Genomic DNA, 19,327 nt, shown 5'->3' with positions numbered 1-19,327 from the left:
GGAGTCAAGAATGTGGAGCACTCTGCTTCGCGTGTGGTTGGGAGTATGCGGAGTTGCAGGAGGTTGCTCTTCAAGCTTGTTGGTCCATGGTTTTTTTACTAATTGCACATAATTCAATTATTATTTGTTATATTGTTTATTTTCTGCTTTTACATTCTAAATGTGTGGGTCGGGAAGAAGGTGGAAGGGATGCTCAGAAAAAAGAGATGAAGTGAGGACCTGGACTCTTTCTTGTTCCTCGCCTTCACCTCTTTCTTCTTCGTCTTCATTGCGCAGAGGTGGAGATTGGAGGTGGGGAAAAGAGCTATTGAGAGGCAGAGAGGGGGAGAAGGAGCGTGGGCGCGTGGTGAAGGTTGTGCCGCTGGTTTAGGCGCCCCAGGCGTGAAGCCACTCCATCCTGTTGGCCTGCTCGGTGGTGATCTCCGTGCCGTAGGTGAAGGGCGCGAAGTACCAGAAGTGCCAGGCGGCGACGGCGATGACGATGCCGGCGCCAATCTGCTTCGCCTTCCAGCTCTTGACGAAGTAGTCGAAGAAGAGCGCAGCGAGGAGGATGGCGAAGAAGAGCGAAGGCATGTAGTGGTAGATGAAGCACACCCTATTACACAGAGAAAGAGACGAGTGAGTTGATGCATCGTCGCAGGGTTGGAGGACAGGTTGGCCTAGTACCTAGAGATACCGATGTACGGGATCCAGTTGACGACGTAGCCGAGAAGAAGGAAGGCACCGAAGCCGAGGAAATGGGTCTGGCCTCTCGGGAGGGCGGTCTGGTTGGCCACGAAGAGGAAGTAGAAGATGTAGGCGAGGAAGAGAATGAGGACGACAGTGGTGCCCCACCACACGAAGGGGTTGCCGAAGAGGTAGACGATCTCGCGCGAGTGGTCCATGTACTTGGTCCAGTACAGCACGCCCCTGATGTTCAGCGGCCAGGTGTACCTATGTCATACGAAGAAGAAGAGCATAGCAACGAAGAAGAGACGAGTTAGGCGCGGGACCAAACCAGGCCTCGAGTCGGTGGGCGGGGATAGGTGCCGTACCACACGGAGCCCCAGGTGTGGGTCGCCGTCAAACCAGAGTTGGCGTCGTACATGGTCTTGTGGATGAGCAGAATGTTCTCGAGCATCGTGGGCGCACGCTCGTCTGTTTAACGAAGATGATGACGTGAGGAGCGCTGCCGGAAACCGCGCGGAGAGGGAAGGGACGTACGAGGCTCCAGCGTGATGCCGGTCCCGTTGAGGGTGGACAGGAACTCCCTGGACATCCAGTCATTGCCGGGACCCGAGTTGCAGAGAATGACGAAATGGAGGATCCAGCAGACGGTGTACACCACCAGGAGAAGAACAACCATCAAGATGCCTGGAAGACAGGGTCAAAAAGCAGCCCAGGGCCATCTTAACGAGTGCCTGGAGTGAGTACCTCCGGCAAGCCAGTTCCAGGCGCGAACCATCTTGTTCTTCCAGTCGTCCAGCTTCTTCTCGTCGTACTTGCGGAAGATGTGGAGGAACAAGAGCATGATGAAGCGAAGACCTGAATGGTGGAGTCGCACGATAAGCGAAGGGCCTGACGACTGGATACACCAGAACGCGCGCATAAATACAAGAGGAGAACCCGTACCGATGATACCGACAGTGCCGACACCGGTCCACTTGACAGAGCACAGACCGCCCATGGAGAGACCACAGGCGACAGCCCAGAACCACCACTCGCGAGGGAAGAGCACCGAAGGCGCGTTGGCCAGCGAGATGTTATACGAAGGCTCGGTGTTACACACCTACAGCGTAGGAGGAGCACTCGTGAGAACAAGAAGGCGCAAGCAAAGAGAGCAAAGTAGAAGGAGGAGAGGTGGCGCACCTTGAGGGAGGTGTAGACACTCATGCAAAGGAAGAAGAACAGGAAGGCGTCGGTGAAGACGAAACGGGAGATGCAAGCAAGTCCGTTGTCGAAGACCACCAACGCTCCAGCGATCGCGGAAGCCGGAAGGGAGAGTCCCATCTGCTCGGCCGAGAGGAAGATGATGGGTGCCAGGCACGAGCCGAAGAAGGCGTGGGTGCCGCGCATGTAGATATACTTGTGATCTTCAAAATCCATTCCAATGTTGGCCCACGAGAACGACGTGTTGAACCCAACAAGGTAGCCCGTCGTGGCGAGGAAGTACTTGCCTGGAATTCACCAAAAAGGAGAGATTGAGATCGATCGAGTAGCGGCTGATTGACACAAGACGGCGCTGGTGAGAGGGAAGGCGTACCAAGAGGAGGGTGAATGTCGAAGAAGTACTTGCCATCGATGTAGTTGTTGGCAAAATGGCCAAAATGCACTTCATCGAAGGACACTTGCGCCGGGTGCTGGATCAGGTAGTAGCGAGTGAAGAAGGACAGGACGACGATGGTGAGCAAGACCGTCAAGCGATACTTGGCCAGATGCGGGGGCGCAGGTTGCGGGAAAGGCTCATTCTGGTAGAACATGTTTAACGACACCGGCGCAACGTCCTGCTCCTGATCAGAGGAAAGGGGAGATCAGAAGCTGATATATAACAGCAGATCAACAGATTTTGAGGCTGTTGATCTGGATGATTTGTCGTGTAGAAATGATTTGTTTTTGTTTTTACCTCGGTGGCTTCCTTGTGCTTTTGTTTCCTGGCCTTCTTCGATGACTTGGTGTCTACCACAGGTGACGATGTGGAGGCAGAGGAAGTGGTGGATGAAACGGTCTCACTGCCCTCAGTGCGATCGCTCGAGATTTTCTTCTTCTTGGGGCCGCGTACGGACATATGAGAGACGATTAACGTCGGTTGGGGCTAGCGAAGAATGGGGAAGATGGAGGAGGATGAAGAAGAGCGAGGTGAGGCTGCTGATTCACAACCTTCTGCCGCGCCAGTGTTTAACACAACTGCCTCGGTCGATTCGCTCTCCAGCCTGGCTTCGCGCACTTCGCCGCTGACGCTGTCACAGGCGCTTCTCGGTTCACCAAACCTCAATCGGCTTGGTCGCGGGAAACTGGCGGAAAAAAGGGCCACGGAGGGAAGGCCAAATTGCTGATGGGCGTACCAGGGAAATCCGGGGCATCGGGGATTGACCGGCTTTGAGAGGGAGAACTGCGCCAGCAAACTCGCTGGTGGCCACAACACAAGATCTGCTGGGAAGGGCTGTTGCTACCATCTTGATTTTTCGATCATTCAACAATCAAACAACAAAATGGTGAGTGATGATCCTGCCCCTCGCTGCTGGATGGAACCTTTTCTTTCTCATGCCAACATGGACCCTTCTCTCTTTCAAAAAGGCGACCTCTGTACCGATTCTGCGTAGGGAAATCAACCCGCTGCGTGAAGGCGCCACTGCCGTGACGGCCCAATCCGATGTTCCCATCGTGCATCCCCTTCAGGCTCGTGAGCTCAACGTACGTGTGACCCCCCCCCCCAAATCGAATCGGCCTGCTGTAACACCAAGCTCCCCTCTGCACGCTCCGTATACAGTTCGCCAAGAACGAAGTGCAGTTCAAGAGAGTGGCCTTGCAGAACGTGTACGGTTCGCATCTGTCCATGAGGCTCCAGATGGAGGAGAGCATTCTGTCCAATTTCCAGCGACTCCCCACCCTCAAGAGCGAATTTGTGGGTTTGTCCACCAGCCTGGGACTTGACGAAGAGATTGGCTTCAGCGACTTCCTCAGGGGTACGCTTCGTCTGTGCCACTTCTCTCTGTTACCGCAAGGCCTTGTTACTGACGTGTGCTCCCTCGCTTCTCCTTTCAGATCCTTCGGCTCCCGAGTCTGCCATCGATCTGCACGAGGTGATGGAGCACCGTCTTGGTTTGTAAATGGCACACACACAGCGAGGTCGCACCTCTCTTCTCCTCTCTTCCTTTTGTTCAAAGAGTCTAGACGTTAGATAAACACGCTTTTCCTCCTCATCAGTTTGGGCGTGCACGCTCTCACACCCTCTGCGCCATCACTAAGCCGCGGTTAAGAACACGACACAGAGGACTCGCGACTAAGTGCCCACTTGACCAAGAGGGCGAGCCAACTTCATGAACGGCCGCAGATAGCTGATAGGTCTATTTTGAGTCGACCAAAACGTGTTCGAAGAAGGCGTTTCCGTGCGAGCTAGGACAGAAGTCACTGCCGAGGCTGATGCAAGAGTAGTACTCTTGGCCGTGGTCTCTCGTGGCTCAAGGATGGATGGTGCAGGGGTAGCTGACGACCTGGCTTCGCTCACCACGGCTGTGGTGGCGGGCGACGAAGATAGAGTGCAGCAGCTGCTCAGCCGTATGCCTCTCTTTTGTCATCCCCCCCTTCGGGCGTTCAGGGGCTGAGTTCATTTTTCGTTGCACGCGGCAGAAGGGTGCGACATCAACCGGAGGGGCGAAGGCAGGCCACTCCTCGTGGCGGTCAAGTGCGAGAACCTGGCCATTGCGCAGCTGCTCATCGATCATGGTGCTCGCTCCATGAAGCACCGCAAGCGATCAGAGCTGCATGCGCTGGCCGAGGTGCAAAGCGGACCATTCCCTCGCCAGGTACTCATGCGCACCACTTCCAAGTTGTTCTTCTGCGGGGTCCGTGATGGTGAACTTCTCTTCTTGGTCCATGGTGATGCAGGAGCCCACCACTGGTGGCTCTGGGTGGCTCACGCCGTCGCCCTCACCTTCGCCACCAGTTGCTTCGGTCCAGCTGTGGCAGCTACTGATGAATGCTGGAGCGAGCCCGTTTGCGTGGGTGCCCTGTCCTACATCTGATTGGTTTCTGACTGGGCTGACTTTGAATCTGTTCATCGCAGCTGTGACCGTAATGGAGTGACCCCATTTCACTTGGCCTGCGCGAGGGGCAACTGGCCCGTGGTTCAGTTCCTCTTCCAAGGTACTCTGTTGCGCGCTTCAGCCCGAACGGACCAACTCGGAGGGCTGAGAGTGAGCGTGTCTATCGACTGCAGAGTGCAGGCGTGTGAATGTCAACAAGGCCGACAAGAAGAACGAAACGCCACTCCACCACGCAGCCCGAGGTGGTCACGAGGCAATGGTGTCTCTGCTTCTCGACCATGGGGCCTATCCGCTCGCTGTGGGCAAGCAAGGCACTGTGTCGGACGTACGATTTCCTTTTCATTTCTTTTGATACCATCTTTGTTTTTTGTTTTTTCAAATACCGGGAGCTAAACAAGCTCGTTGCAGGTGGCCAGACAAGCAGGACACATGGCCCTGGCGCGGTTCATAGAGGAGCGCGGATACCAAGCGTGTCCCATGCTGTTCATGCCCTTCGACGTGCTGGCGCACGTCATGGCCCAGCTCGACCCGTACGACCTGTGCCTCGTCGCACAAACCTGCACGGTACTCCGCTCCCCCCCCCCGGAGGGGTAGCTTCGCCCAGTTATGTCACATTCTAACGCCAGGCCGCACACGACAGACGTTGAACGAAGTGAGCAGCGCCAACTGTGTGTGGCAGCGCTTCGGCGATTCGCGGTGGGCGAGCAGCAGCAGCAGCGTGGCCAAAGGAGGAGGAGGAGGAGCACAATGGTCGTGGAAGGGACGCTACATGACCTGGCTGCGGCCTCGCCTCCAGACTTATGCACGTGAGCAAAGCACGTCGTGTCATCGCTTCCCTCGCTCCCTACCTTCATCATCCTCATCGCCCGCCTCCTCACGTGTGTTCAGAAGCACAACGAGCGGCGCACCAACACAAAGCTACGCCGAACGTAGCACAATACGACTACCTCTTCAAGTTCGTCATCACTGGCGACTCAGGTGCGTGTTCACCCCCCCCCCAATGGCAAAGCCGACTATGAGCCGAGCCAAGCTGACGATGAGTGCGCTCCTCCTCCCGTGACTAGCGGTGGGCAAGACGTCGCTCCTCTACCGGCTCACCGACAACGTGTTCTCCACCGGCTGGCTGACGAGCATTGGCGTTGACTTCAGGATCAAGACGATCGACCTCCAGGGGCTGCGCATCAAGCTTCAAGGTACTCGCCCCCCCCCCCGGGTCACACAGGCAGACAAGCGTCAGAGAAGCTGACGCGCGAGGGAGAACCACAGTGTGGGACTCGCCTGCCTACCCGCGCACGTCGAATATGGCAAGGATGTACTACCGCTGCGCCTCGGTGATGGTGGTGTACGACATCACGTCCCGGGAGTCCTTTCACAACGTACGCAAGTGGGTGGCCACGTTCATGGAGAATTGCACGAGCGACGATGGCCAGTCGCCAGTGTTCTTGATCGGTATACCGCCCAACGCCATGTGTGGGTATGGTAACTTGGTGGTTGGGCGACCTGAACTCACCCCGGGCCGGGCCTTGACCGATGCAAACGTCGCACCAGTGGGCACCCAGAACGATCTGGTGGCGCGGCGGTGCGTGTCGCCCGAAGAGGGCCAAGCGCTGGCGCAAGAGCTGGGCGCCGTCGGATGGCATGAAGTGAGCAGCTTGAACGGGAGCGGAGGTACCGCTTGGCCCTTCTTCCCTAACGACCCTGTCTTTGCTCTTCGTTCATTTGTCATCATTTTCTCACTCATGCGCCACACACTCGAATATCAGTGGTCGAAGCCTTCACCCACCTGGCCGAGGTCACGCTGACCAGGCGCCAGCCATTCGCTTGCCATCATGGGTGCCATGTGCCCTCCGAGGTGCTGCTGCAGCGGCTCTACGCACAATCCAGCACCTGGCGCAAGGCCGCAGCCGCCGCACAGGCCGCCGCTGAAGCACAGACCTCGGCCACAGTACGGTGCCTGCTCCAGTGAGCGCGCAAGAGGCATCACCACAAGAGTGGACAACATCAAAAGATGGCTTGACCTGTACAGACACGAATCTTGTTATTGGATGACCGCACAGTCTTTCTGCCCTAAGGGCAAGTTGCACCTGGGACATTGCCTTGGGGCTGGGGTGTGATGACGAGTGGCTGGTTGTTGTTCTGAAGTTATTCATGAAGCCACCTTTTCTGGTAATGCAGGTTGATCACAGCAGGGAGGCTCTCAAGGGCTGTCTAATCAAGATTGAAACATGCCCAGTCAAGCAATGACTAAGGGGAAATAAGACGCAACAGACGAGTGCATGTACCAGGATCTCAGCCTCTAGGTTCATCTTAAGATCGTCACGTGTAGCCATGGTGGTGCTCTTAAGCCAGAGAGCAAAGCCACCCAATAGTGCTGCGAGTGAGGTGCCTGTTGAAAGCATTAGACTATGGTGCAAGTAGTACAACCTATCCCACATAATGCCTCTTCTGGTCTAACCACAACGAGGAGCCTGGTTACCCAATGCAACACCCGCCGCGCCTACAGCGACTCTACACACAATCCAGCGCCGGCCGCGCAAGTTGTTGGTATGGTGATGGAACGGGGGTGGCTCTACTGCTGGCTTTGTGTTGGGCGTCCACACAACGCACAAAGTTATATAAAGTACACGCGGAGGCTTCACGCACGGGAAGGGGACACGCTCACGGTCGCGGGCGCGTCGCAGGCGGCTGGGTGGTTGTGGTGGGAATGTCGGAGCTGGCGCGCAGGCCGAAGAAGGCGGTGGTGCCCTTCCGCTGGCGCTCTGCCTCTGAATCTGCACCACCTCGCGCGCTGGCGCTTCGCTTCGTTGCCGGCGCCCAACCTGTCGTCGTCGCCGCCGGCGCAGTTGATGACGTGGCCGTCGCCGATGCTGGTGGTGGTGACGTCGGGCGAGCGGATGATGACGACGACGTGGAGGGCTTATACTTGACGAAGGTGGTCTGGCGGGGAGTCGACAGCTCAGCCTCGGCCGGCCGTGGCTCGCTGCCGCTGCCGTCGCCACTGTCTGGTCCGCTCGCGGTGGTCGTCGGCGTGCGCGCGAAGTTGGCGGAGTTGGCCCGCAGGAAGCTCTTTCGGCTGCCGGCTCTCTGTTCGGTCAGCGTCAGCTTGAGCTCCGCTTCGCCCCACGACCGGTTCGTCTCCTTGCTGGCCTCGCCGCTACCACGACCGCCGCCGCCGCCAGTGGTGGTCGTGGCCTCGCTTGGCTGTTCGTCCTTGGGACTGTGGTGATGATGGCCGCGGTTGGCCTTCTGCTCGACCAGGCGCTGCACCATCTTGCCCAGGCCTTTGCGGTCCTGCGGCCGAACGATCATCGACGACGACAGACGGCCCTTCGACATGTTCTCCACCACTGCCGACGATGCCGGTGATGCCGACGCCGCTATCGATGACGACGAGCTGAGTGGCGACAAGGTGGGAAGGCTGTCGCTGGATGTCGTCGTCATCGGCGTCGTCGAGTTGGTGGTGGTGGCGGTGGTGTGGAGGTTGATGAAGACCTGAGGGCTGGCGAAGGCCGACGTGGGTTCGGCCTGGCTCTCGGCCGCGGCGCTGGCGATGCGCGTGGAGAGCATGTGCATCCAGTCGCGCTTCTCGTCGTCGCTGGCCGCGAAGGCGACGATGCGCAGTGGCTCGCGCGCGTGCTGGACGCTGAATGCGTGGCGTGCCATCTTGCCCGCCTCGTGGGCGCCCTCCTTGATGTCGCTCAGCACCGCGGCCGCCAGCGGAATGCTGTGGAGGTACATGCTTCGCTCCACTTCCTGCTCGCAACATAAAATAAAATTAATGTAAGTTTTCCTAAATTATAGGAAATAATTAATTTAGGAATTCATTATTTTTTATTTTTACCTTATTAATGTTGTAAAATTGAAAGGTGGTACCTTTTTGACGGGTTGGGTGAGAATGAGAAGGTCGGAGAAGAGGAAGAGGAGTCGCTTGGCAAACTTCTCCCGGTTGACCGACACGTGGAATCGGCCCTCCTGGACGAATGCTCGTCCTGTGCGTGCGTTCCCTCGACGTCAGCGCACACGTCACGCGCGACACACACGCCGCCGCACGCGCACACAATCGCACACGCCACCGCACACATCGAACGTGTAATCAGATAGGATACCTTTCTTGATGAGGTTGCTGCCGGCGGGCAGGATGATGCGACTCTGGATCTCGATGAGCACCTGGAAGTTGTCGACGATGCGCTTCTTCTCGTTGGCCTTGGCGATCATCTTCCCGATCTCCGCCTGCGCCTTCTGAATGTTTTCGTAGTCCGGATCGCTCGCGTCCATGTACGATATGATCTCCTGCTCGTCCATCCGCAACGTCAACCACACGACACGCACGACACAACGACACGACACGACACGACACGACACACGCGCGTACTCTAAAAAGAAGTGGGTATTTGGTGACGCGTTGGAAGGGCTTGATGAGGAAACTCGCGATGTCGAGCCGTCGGCAGTCCTTGTGCCGCTTGGCCTCGTCGCAGAACTGGGCGAACTCGGATCGCTCGCCCTCCTCTTTTCGGCGGAAGCGCTTGCTGAAGGCGAGGGAGCCGGTCGAGTTGCCGTCGTCCTTGTCCACCGCCGTGCCCAGCGCTTTGTCCAGGCTCTCGGTCGCCATCTGCTGGTGCGTGCACAGCTTCTCGTACTCGCGCAACGACGCCATCTGTCATCAACGCACGTCAGCGCATGCACTGCGCACACAACACCGCACGCACCGCACACGACACGCGACACACGCACGCGCCACAACACGACACAACTCGTACGTGGTCGAGGAAGATTTGGCCGACGTGAGGAGCTCGCTTGGAGGCGAGGGCCTCCTTCCACGCATGGTCGAGTGCCTGGTGGAGCGCCTTGCTCCCGTGCAGTATCTCCTCCACGTTGCCGAAGATGAGGCGCAGCTCCTGGTCGTCGAGTATCTTCACCTTCTGCTCCTCGTCCGCCAGGTTCCGTTGAATGGGCACCAAGAACACCTGCGCGCACAAACACACCTTTTCAGAACCGTGTCGTGTCGTGTCGTGTCGTTGGTCGCTCCGTACCCGCACGAGAACGTCGAGGTCGTGTATGTATTCCTTTTCGGTGAGGATGAGCTCCTCGATGGCCAGGTTGCGGCGGTACATTTTCTTCTCCTCAGGCGACATGTCCTTCATGTCCAGCACCGACACACGAGCTACTCGCCGCACACACAGCGCACGTGTATAGATGAGCCTGTGCTTGTGTGTGTGTTGTGTGTGTGTGTGTGTGTGTGTGTGTGTGTGTGAGGAGGTCGTACCGCGCAGAAGCGCGTACATCTCCTTGCCCGCGGGGCCGAGATTGGCGGCCATCTGGAGCGGCGAGGGCACCGAAGGCGTCGAATCGATGCGGGGATCCATCCCCTTCTCGAGCAGCTTCTCCACAATCACCTTCTTGTTGGCCATGATCGCATAGTGCAGCACCGTCTCTCCGAGCCTGCAAGCACGCCAGACCTTAGTTTTCTTTTCCTTTTCTTTTCTTGCAGACCACACGGTTGAAGATTCGTGTACCCGTTGGTAATCGATGGGTCGGCGCCCGAGTCGATCAGCACTTGGGCCACTTCGTAGCCATCGTGGAGTGCGGCCAAATGCAGCGGCGTGTCTCCGTTCCTGGTCGGAGTTAAAATCTGCTTGAATCGCTGGAATGGGAGAGGAATGGGCGGGTACCTGTTGGGCTGGTTGACGTCGACGCCGCCCTTGAGGAGGCACAGGACGGCCCCGCGGATGTGGTCCACGGTCTCGCGGTTGTATTCGATGGCCTTGCGGCAGACCAGGTAGTGCATTGGCCGCGTGCCATCCAGATTGGCTGCCGACGGGTCGGCTCCGGAAGACACTGCCCGATCGCACACCAAACGCACAACACCACCAAAAATGCGTCAATAAATGGACCAGCCTAACGTCACACGGCTTGCTGGACGCCAGTGGTCAAGTCGTACGCAGGAGCCAAATGAGATCCTTGTGGGCATTCTCCATACACGCATCTGGGTGTCGTGTGTCGTGTCGTGTCGTGTTTCGTGTGTTTCGTGTTAAGAATTGTCTGCGACAAGGAAGAGGAGGGAGCACCATACAGTGAAGTGCAGTCCACCCGTTGGAATCAGCTTCGGTGACACTGGCTCCCGCGGCGATAAGCGCCCGCACGACCTCCACATTGGTCGCATTGCTGCACGCCATATGCAGCGGTGTTTGGCCCTGTGCGGAACACAACACGGCCCAGTCAATTATAGCTGCGAGCAGGCGAAAACGTTGAAGGCGTCGCGATGCGGCGTACGGTTGTGTCTTTCTCGTTGATCGATGCGGGTTCCTCTTCGAGCTTGCGGCGGATGTCGGCGAGCGAGGCCCGCTTCTGGACGAGCACCGGCAGCGCTGGCAGCGGCGGAAGCGGCACGGGCGCCGCCTCCTCCTCTTCCTCCTCGGCCGCGTTGCTCGCCGGTTGTGCGGCCTCACTCCCCAACCGGCGGTGTTGCATCTGTCATTCACCCGTCAGTCACGCAACACGACACACAACACGCACACATGGTACACTGATCGCACACACCACACCACTGCCACACACACACACAAAGCACGCCCGCACGCAGCGAAGAACATACGCGACTGCGAAGGTTGGTCGAGGAGGGCGGCTTGCGGGTGGGCGTGGAAGTGGAGGAGTTGAGGGCCTTGGTCGCGGAGACGGCGACCTCGATGAGGGCCTTCTCCAGCTGGTCGTACCGCACGAGCAGCTCCTGCAGCCCCACTGCCTCCTGTTCCAGCATGGCGCCCGACAGCGCAGCTGCGGCACCACCGCCGCTACCAGCTTGCGTTGTAGAGGAAAAAGATGATGAAGATGAAGAAGTAGAGGAAGATGATTGGTCCACGTCGGACGTAGCCGGTGCTGTTGGTAAAGAGGAAGGAGAAGATGAAGATGAAGAGGGGTAGAAGAAGATTGGGAGGCGAGGGAGAGTTGGATGTGGAGGTGTTTGATTTGTTCATCTTTGACGCGCAGCAGTTCGGCCTGTACGCGCAGCTTCTCCAGCAGCAGCTCCACGCGCAGCGCTTCGCCTGGCGAGGCACTGGTGGTCGCGGTCGCAGCACTCAGGGGTCCATCTTCCAGTGGGGCAGTTGCTTTTGGGCTTGTTGGAACGGGACAAGCCGTCAGCACCGGCGAAGCGAGTGGTGACGGTGCCTCGGCTTCGGCCAGCATCATCATCCTCAACAAAGTTTGGGTTTGCCGCCAGCTTCGCGTGCGAGTTACCCACTTAATTAATTTTATTCTACCAGGTATTACCGTAACGGAAAATTATCCACCAGTCCCAGCGCTGCCAACCTGGCTCGCGGTGCTTTTCAAACCCTTGCGTGCTCTGACCAACCAACACAACACGAAGAGAGCTGCGGAGCACTGTGCGCGAGTGGAGTGTCTGTGTCCTCACGCGGTCTGAAAGGGTCGACAACTTTTTCGCAAGCCAGACACCAAATTTCCAATCACCTCTCGTTTTCCGGTGTTTGCCCACGTTCTTTCTCTTCTTGCGCTCTTCTTTCTTCTTGCCTCTCGGAACAGATTGAATCAATCAAACTCTCCTGCTCGTCGGCTTCGTCTCTCCTGTACACATAAACGTTAAATGGGCAACTCCGTGATGCGAATGTTGACGGGACGGCAGAAGGTTCGCGTCCTCATGTTGGGCCTCGACAACGCCGGCAAAACAAGTTATCCCCCCCTCCACTCCGCCTTCGTTTTCGTTTTCGTTCTTTTTTTATTCATTACTTTATTTAGCTAAATATCAGCTCACTGTGTTTGGCCAAACAGCGATCGTGCACCACCTCAAGGGAGAGCAGGAGTACGAGAGCATTCCCACCGTGGGCTTCAATGTCGAGACCATCAAACTCAAGAACATCGCCCTCAACGTGTGGGTGCGAGCACACCCCTCTTTTTTCCGGCGCGCTTCATTCGCCAGCCCCGACACACCACGCGATCTCTTCTCTGAACCTCGGCGCGACGTGGCTTTCATTCCGCTGCGCACGTGCTGGGACAGGACGTGGGCGGCCAAGACAAGATCCGACCTCTCTGGCGACACTACTTCGTGGGCACTGGTAAGCAGCTCATCTCATCTGAACACGTGTTGGTGTTGGTGTTGGGTGGCGATGGTGGTGTTCTGTGTTGCGCTTTGCCCACAGACGCGCTGATCTTCGTGGTGGACTCGAGCGACGTGGGACGTATGGAGGACGCCAAGAACGAGTTCCTGCGAATAGTGGACGACGCCGAGATCAAGGACGCGTCGGTGCTGGTGTTCGCCAACAAGTGCGATCTGCCCAAGGCGGCCTCGGCCGCCGAGGTGGCCGAGCTGTTGGACCTCGGCCGGCTGGCGCAGGAGGGCCGAGCGGTTCACGTCCAGTCGGCCTGCGCCCGCTCGGGCGAGGGCCTCACCCAGGGCATCGACTGGCTCACCGAGCAGCTCCTCGCCAGGAGCAAGAAGACCAAGAAGAAGTAAGTGCTCACTCGTGTGCACATTCATCATCATCCACACAACACACATGGCGCCTAGTCCTTGTGACTGTCGTCGCTGGTGCTGGTGCTGGTTGTGTTGGTGTCCGCGGCGCTGCTGGTGCTGGTACCGACGTCGACCGGCCGCTCGGCGAGGCTAGCGGGCGTGAGTCGCTTCTTCTTGACCTCGTTGAAGTCCTCGTAGTCGTAGCTCTCGGGCCACAGGTCGATCCGCTGCACCGTGCACACCCGGCTATCGGTGTTGACGACGAAGGTGATGTTCATCACGTCGATCCGCACGTCGTAGGTGCCCTCCCTGTGCTTCCGCTTCATGTGGAGCGTTCGGATGTCGAGCGCGAGCACCTCCTCGATACACCGCCTGGCCCGCTCCCAGTCGTTCTTGAAGAAGCGCAGCGCGTGCGCGTGACGCTGCAGGCTCTCGACGGCCTCGTTCGACATCTGCACCTGCAGTCGCCCGCTGCCAGACTCCTCCTGCTCGTCCTCCTCGCCGTCTTTCTTCTGCTTGCCGTCCAGCTCCACGAGCCACTCGGCCGTGATGGCGTCGGTGATGGCGTCGTAGCGCGGAATGTAGGGTTTGATGTCGAGCACGGGCGTGTTGTTGACCAGGTCGACGCCCGACAGGTGCAGCGTCTCGCCCTCGATCGACTCGACGCGGGCCACGCTCAGGCCGATTGGACATGGGCGGTGGGGCGTGCGGGTGGCCAGCATGCCGAGCTTGCGCCCGCCGAGGCGCGGCGGCTGTACCCGGTTCTTGGGGTTGCCCACGTTGTTGTGGAAGAGGAAGACGATCCACACGTGCGAGTGGCCCTCGAGCCCGATCAGCGCGTCCTTGGGATTCGTCAACACCTCGGACCTGTTGCGTGTTGCGTGTGTGTGTGCGTGCGCGCGCCATGTGGTTAGCGCGAGACTGAAGTTGAGGCGACTGATGAAGATGGACGGCACCGGCGTAGCGTGAGCTTGCCGCGCGACGAGGGCACGAGGAGGCCTTGGCGCGGGGTGCCGTGTCGCTCCAGGAAGCACGACTCGAACAGGCCGATGGGTTGGAGCGGCACATGGTCGAGTGGCGTCAGCGCCTTCTGCTTCTTACCCCTCTTCTTTCCCTTCCTCTTCTGCTCCTGTGGCTCCCCCTCGCTCTTGGGCTCGGATCGTCGCCGCTTGTGCCCAAGCTGGGCAGCGCCCTCCTCCATCGTTCCGGTCTCTTCTCGTGCCAGCACCTCCGCCCCCTGTGCTTTGATCTCTCGTGCTTGGCCGACTTTGAATTGGTGAAGATGTACGCCGCAGATGGGCCAGCCGAGCCACTCGCCCCCTATGCCGAAGAATTGGAGCTCGGCATCGCTCATTTGAACAACGGGAGCGGGAGGATTAGGACGGGCGGGGGCACAAAGAGGGCATGCCCGCCCTGTGCTGGTGGCCTGCGGCTGTGCCGCGGCAGTCAAATCGAGCTCCATCTCCATTGAATTGAATTTTACCTTCTTTCCCGCCAGTCGCCAAACCGCTTGAAGCGGAGAAAATCTCTTGTCCGCCGCCAAAACAATGCACCACGTACGGTGATTCTGCCCTGTCAAGGTTCTCTATTCAAACCCTCAATCGACACATGTGAGTGATTCCTCAAAATAATCACCAAAATAACGTAATTTACCTATCCATTTAACTATTTCAACAGAATTTTGAAAAGATTCTCATTCATTCGTTCACTAATAGGCATGCGGCCTTCTTCACACATGTCCCGCTTCGATGTGTCGATCTGCTTCCGCCGAAAGTGTCTCGGCTCTTTATGCTGTCGGCGACAAGCCGTGGCATGCTTGGCATGTCATCCTAGGGTCGGAGGCCTCGACCGCTTGGTGGTCGGCGATAGGGCTTTGGCGATGCTCGATGGCGCCGACCACCAAGGTATATAAGAGGATGGCCGCTTGCAGACAGCAATCACTTCGCAACAAACTCAAACGCTAACCAACTTCATAGCCCAGAAGCACTCGTAGCTTACAACCATGGCCACCATCCCTACGCCCTCGCTCCCCTTTGTCGAGACCAAGCTCAACTTCCTGCCGCCCACCGACGCCAAGCCCTTCGTGCTCGTCGATCCTGCGGCCAATCCCTCGCTCCCGCGCACCAATTTCGAGGAGGAGTGGGTGCCGGCGCGGGTCTACAACGCTCGCCCGCTGCTCGAGCAGGGCAGCGCCGACGAAAAGCCGACTCTCGACCGGGAGGGCTTCACGCTGGAGCCCCACAACACGCACGTGAAGGACTTCTACGATGACGCCCATGTGCAGGAGCACTACTACCCCGAGGTGATCGAGCTGGTGAAGGCCATCACGGGCGCCAGCGACGTGCAGGTGTTCGACCACACCGTCCGTGCGCCCAAGGAGAAGGGCCGTCGCGAGGCCGTGCACCGGGTGCACAACGACTACACCGTCAAGTCAGGTCCGCAGCGCGTGAAGGACCTCACCAGCGACCCGGAGAAGCTGGCCACGAGGCTCAACAATCGCTTCGCCTTCATCAACGTGTGGCGGTCCATCAGCGCGTCGCCCGTCGAAGAGCTCCCGCTGGCCGTCAGCGACGCGCGCACCATCAAACGCGAGGACTTCGTCGCCACGGACCTCGTCTACAGCGACCGCACGGGCGAGGTCTACTCCGTCCGCCACCAGCCCGACCAGCAGTACTACTACTTCCCGCACATGCACAAGAACGAGGCGCTCTTGCTCAAGGTCTACGACTCGGTCGACGACGGCGAGACGGCGCGCTTCGTGGCCCACACCGCCTTCCGCGACCCGACGTCGCCCGCTGACCCGAAGCCAAGGGAGAGCATCGAAGTGCGCACCATCGCCTTCTTCGCACCCTCCTCCCCGACCATCGAACACCAGTAGAACACGACATAGCCCGGGCCAACCAGAACCTTAGTTCCTAAGTGTAAATAAAACCTTCTCTAACGGCCTTATCAACCAAAGGTGTCGTGACCACCGTCTTCACGTGCCGCTGATGAAGGTGGAGAGGATTGGGTGCTAGAGTGCGCGGATATTTCCTGGCGCGGTGGGTGAGTGCGCCACCACAAGACTGTCATGAGAGCCATGGGAGACGTCGTGCGGTATCACCTTCCTTTACTGTTGGGCCGCTTTTCCTCAACCTCTTCACCGGTTTGCCCCCTCTGGACTTCAGATTCGCGCTCTTCCCCGATTAATTGATTGTATCAAATCTCCTCTCTACCTGCAACGTGACCTCTCGACGCTGTTACGCGCATCGTCCATGGACGAAGCAGAAGCAGAACATCACCAACAGCAGGCCAAAGGCGACGCGGACTTGCCAGCAGTAGAACAGAGCAAGGCGCTGCACGATGAAGACGCCGAAGAAGGGCCAACCAACCATTCATCGCCAGCTTCTTCGCCCTCTCTCGATGAGGGTACTTACTTACACACCTGACTGCACCCACCGTCACCGCAGTACTGGCTGACGCCTCAGGGCCAGGTCGCGAAGAGGCGGATGCTGCGCTCGCGCCCGAAGGGCAAGGTAGAGCACCCGATGGGGAGGAGAGCAGCACGGCGGGCTTGACCAGAGAGCAAGAGCAACTGCTGTCGATGCTCAACGATGTCGTGGTGGAGAACGACGAAGAAGAACAAGAGGAGGAAGGGAAGAACGAAGAAGAGGACGGAGGAAAAGACGATGAAGGTAAAGAAGAGGAGGAGGAGGAGAAAGATCTGGTCGACCTGGTCGACTTGGTCGAGGAGGAGCAAGGAGAAGAAGACATGGAGCTGGAGATCGAGGAGAAGGAGAAGAACTCGGAGCTCGTCGAGGAGCCTCGTTGGGCAGGCCTGCTGCCGAAAAAAGAGGTGAATGACGAAGGAGGCGATCAGTCCGTGCCTGCGCCATTCTTCATCACCAAGAGCGAGAACGATGGAGAAGAAGAGCAGCGCAACCCAGACACACAATCGGCGCGGCCGGGCGCCGCAAGTGCCACAACAACTCCAGAGCACGAGTGGTTGGCCCAACTTCCGTCCTTCGTCGGTGCGCGCAGCGCCTCCCACCCTAACAGCTCTAACATTCGCAATCAATCATGGTTTGACGATGATTGTACTGATACTGTTCCCCCCCTCTCTTTGGTGCATAGCGCCCTACGCGCAGCGCCCGTCGCAGAGAATCGAGCAACAAATCGAGCACCTACGGATCGTTGAAGGGGTGCTCAGCGCTGTAGGCCAATTCGAGGACGCTCTTGCATACTTCCATACACAGAGGCACGCTGACGCAATGTGCAATATTTGTGATTGCAGATGCACCGACGCTCACTCTCTTGTTTATTCATTTGTCCAGGGAAGAGCTCGTGGAGCAGCTCAAACAGCGGAAGGAGCGCTTTGCTCTGTTTATGGCCAACCCGCAAGCCAGCGCAGTTGCCTTGGGTCTCACTCCAACGCTTCTCAATTATCTTCCTCGCCGATCGCTAACCCTTGTGTTCGCGCAGATGAGAAGTGGCGCCAAACGTTCCCGTGGACGGAGAGCATACGAGACACGCTGTCGCGGGTAAAGCACAAACTCACCAGTCATTTACCATCATCTTCTTCGTAGTCTAACATGGCAATCATGTATGTGCCATCGCAGGTCTACCAATTCAGGAGGTTTCGTCCAATGCAGGAGGAGGCCATCAACGCAGCACTCAGCGGTGAGGACATCTTTGTGCTGTTTACCACGGGGGCCGGCAAGAGCCTCTGCTACGAGGTGCTACTCCCCATTCTGCAAATGCGATGATGCCTTTCATTATTGCTTAACATCCACAACAGCTTCCTGCACTTTATGCGAACGGCGTCACGGTCGTCATCAGCCCGCTGAAGTCACTGATGAACGACCAGGTTGGCGCCATCAGCTTCAAGTGGCTACTTGTCACTGTTTTGTGCTAACATCAATAATGTTCTATGTTTGTGACGGATGGGCAGCACAACCATCTGGCGTCAAGGTTCACCAGAAAGATTGCCAAGCCTCTTCACAGCGACCTTTCAAGCGCCCAGCGTGATGAAATCCTTCAAGGCAAGCAAACCACCAAACTTGGTCTTTCTTGCTCTTAACTTTCTGACACATTGCTTGGGGGACAGAACTGCGGGATGGTGCTGCAACCTCCCGCTTGCAGCTGAAGCTGTGTTATGTTGCACCAGAGACCTTCTTCCAGCCTTATGCACAAGAGGTATTCAAGGTACAGACACACCCCAGTTTCATCTGATATCAGCATTGCCTTGACCCTGACTCTTGTGGTTTTGGTCAGCAGAAATTGCATGACAGGGGCTGCTTGGCCCGATTTGTGGTGGATGAGGCTCATGTACTCCATGAGTGGGAGCATTTCCGCCCCCAATACATGGTATGTTTCTGCTTGGCACACACACACAGGCACATGCCCACACAACACAGCATTACTCACTTATCTGCTTGGCATAGAATTTGAGCCAATTGAGGGAAAAGTTTCCACATGTGCCCATCACCACTACAACAGCAACTGCGCCTCCCCCAGTAATTGAGAAAGTCTGTGAAAACCTCCATCTCCATGATCCCATCTTCTTCATCAATAACCCACCAAGAAGAGAACTGAGGTACAGACCCTATCCTTTTTTTTTTTTTTTTACTTCAGCTAATCAATGTGACTCATTCACTGTGGTGTGGTGTGTGTGGTCAGTCTGTCTGTGATTGATCGCACTCATGGGGAGCAGCAACTGATAGAGTGGATCAAGGCAAACTGGCCTGATGACTGTGGCATTGTCTATGCCCTCACGGTTGGAACAGTCAATTTGCTCTGCAAGGCCCTCCAGGTTGTCCCCTTCAACTGCACAAACTGAACCACACCAACTCACTTTTGCACCTCCTACTTTTGCTTGCTTCAGAACGCAGGCATTGCTGCAGGAAAATACTACCAGAAAGAGGACAACAAGGACTACATACATGTACCAACATCCTTTGCCACCATGAATGAATCTGCATCAAGTAATGCCTCTCTTCTCTCTATCAGGACCAGTGGATGGCGGATGAACTCAAGGTCATTGTTGCCACCTCTGCCTTTGGCATGGGTACAAAGATGTTTGTTGCTTCATTGTTGCTGATCTGATGACAATAATGTGTGGTTGTGGCTGTGGGCCAGGTAA

General features: G+C 57.4%; 7 protein-coding genes and 1 pseudogene across 7 annotated transcripts in view; 5 read left to right on the top strand and 3 right to left on the bottom strand.

Annotated features, from left to right (window-relative positions):
- The window catches only part of ACA1_382940, a 3,386-nt pseudogene extending 622 nt beyond the window's left edge, over positions 1–2,764 (bottom strand).
- Positions 2,765–3,188: 424 nt separating this feature from the next.
- ACA1_382930 (Proteasome maturation factor UMP1) lies at positions 3,189–3,806 on the top strand (the record flags this gene model as incomplete). The annotated part of the gene is made up of 4 exons (XM_004338758.1): positions 3,189–3,191; positions 3,274–3,390; positions 3,467–3,662; positions 3,742–3,806. 4 exons carry the CDS (start codon positions 3,189–3,191, stop codon positions 3,804–3,806), a joined length of 381 nt encoding a protein of 126 aa, XP_004338806.1.
- A 357-nt stretch (positions 3,807–4,163) lies between these two features.
- On the top strand, positions 4,164–6,708 carry ACA1_382920 (Ras subfamily protein; the record flags this gene model as incomplete). The annotated part of the gene is made up of 12 exons (XM_004338757.1): positions 4,164–4,254; positions 4,327–4,502; positions 4,585–4,691; positions 4,763–4,842; positions 4,916–5,067; positions 5,151–5,306; positions 5,383–5,548; positions 5,631–5,720; positions 5,807–5,935; positions 6,009–6,191; positions 6,291–6,410; positions 6,506–6,708. 12 exons carry the CDS (start codon positions 4,164–4,166, stop codon positions 6,706–6,708), a joined length of 1,653 nt encoding a protein of 550 aa, XP_004338805.1.
- Positions 6,709–7,400: 692 nt separating this feature from the next.
- On the bottom strand, positions 7,401–11,496 carry ACA1_382910 (RhoGEF domain containing protein; the record flags this gene model as incomplete). Its single annotated transcript, XM_004338756.1, has 12 exons — positions 7,401–8,495; positions 8,616–8,731; positions 8,849–9,032; positions 9,115–9,396; positions 9,500–9,706; positions 9,773–9,903; positions 10,006–10,181; positions 10,256–10,354; positions 10,412–10,577; positions 10,813–10,933; positions 11,013–11,210; positions 11,335–11,496. 12 exons carry the CDS (start codon positions 11,494–11,496, stop codon positions 7,401–7,403), a joined length of 2,937 nt encoding a protein of 978 aa, XP_004338804.1.
- An 843-nt stretch (positions 11,497–12,339) lies between these two features.
- ACA1_382900 (ADPribosylation factor, putative) lies at positions 12,340–13,206 on the top strand (the record flags this gene model as incomplete). Its single annotated transcript, XM_004338755.1, has 4 exons — positions 12,340–12,424; positions 12,525–12,628; positions 12,751–12,808; positions 12,893–13,206. 4 exons carry the CDS (start codon positions 12,340–12,342, stop codon positions 13,204–13,206), a joined length of 561 nt encoding a protein of 186 aa, XP_004338803.1.
- Positions 13,207–13,256: 50 nt separating this feature from the next.
- Positions 13,257–14,407, bottom strand: ACA1_382890 (uncharacterized protein; the record flags this gene model as incomplete). The annotated part of the gene is made up of 2 exons (XM_004338754.1): positions 13,257–14,073; positions 14,163–14,407. The coding sequence occupies 2 exons, from the start codon at positions 14,405–14,407 to the stop codon at positions 13,257–13,259; spliced, it is 1,062 nt and encodes a 353-aa protein (XP_004338802.1).
- An 801-nt stretch (positions 14,408–15,208) lies between these two features.
- Positions 15,209–16,084, top strand: ACA1_382880 (methyltransferase; the record flags this gene model as incomplete). Its single annotated transcript, XM_004338753.1, has 1 exon — positions 15,209–16,084. The coding sequence occupies one exon, from the start codon at positions 15,209–15,211 to the stop codon at positions 16,082–16,084; it is 876 nt and encodes a 291-aa protein (XP_004338801.1).
- Positions 16,085–16,460: 376 nt separating this feature from the next.
- Positions 16,461–19,327, top strand: part of ACA1_382670 (DEAD/DEAH box helicase domain containing protein) — a gene marked incomplete at both ends in the record, with an annotated part of 9,391 nt that continues 6,524 nt past the window's right edge. Inside the window, 14 exons of the mRNA XM_004338752.1 lie at positions 16,461–16,614; positions 16,680–17,216; positions 17,320–17,458; positions 17,520–17,605; positions 17,668–17,726; positions 17,838–17,921; positions 17,984–18,052; positions 18,137–18,209; positions 18,293–18,390; positions 18,463–18,552; positions 18,630–18,701; positions 18,899–18,997; positions 19,070–19,129; positions 19,195–19,252. Coding sequence (XP_004338800.1) covers positions 16,461–16,614; positions 16,680–17,216; positions 17,320–17,458; positions 17,520–17,605; positions 17,668–17,726; positions 17,838–17,921; positions 17,984–18,052; positions 18,137–18,209; positions 18,293–18,390; positions 18,463–18,552; positions 18,630–18,701; positions 18,899–18,997; positions 19,070–19,129; positions 19,195–19,252 — 1,678 coding nt within the window. The remainder of the gene's footprint in view (positions 16,615–16,679; positions 17,217–17,319; positions 17,459–17,519; positions 17,606–17,667; positions 17,727–17,837; positions 17,922–17,983; positions 18,053–18,136; positions 18,210–18,292; positions 18,391–18,462; positions 18,553–18,629; positions 18,702–18,898; positions 18,998–19,069; positions 19,130–19,194; positions 19,253–19,327) is intronic.

Source organism: Acanthamoeba castellanii (assembly GCF_000313135.1).
Source record: "Acanthamoeba castellanii str. Neff unplaced genomic scaffold scf7180000084721, whole genome shotgun sequence".
In the NCBI taxonomy this organism is placed as follows: Eukaryota; Discosea; order Longamoebia; family Acanthamoebidae; genus Acanthamoeba; species Acanthamoeba castellanii.
The sequence above is the reverse complement of the archived record's forward strand: the minus strand, read 5'-3'. Positions and strand labels throughout refer to the sequence as shown.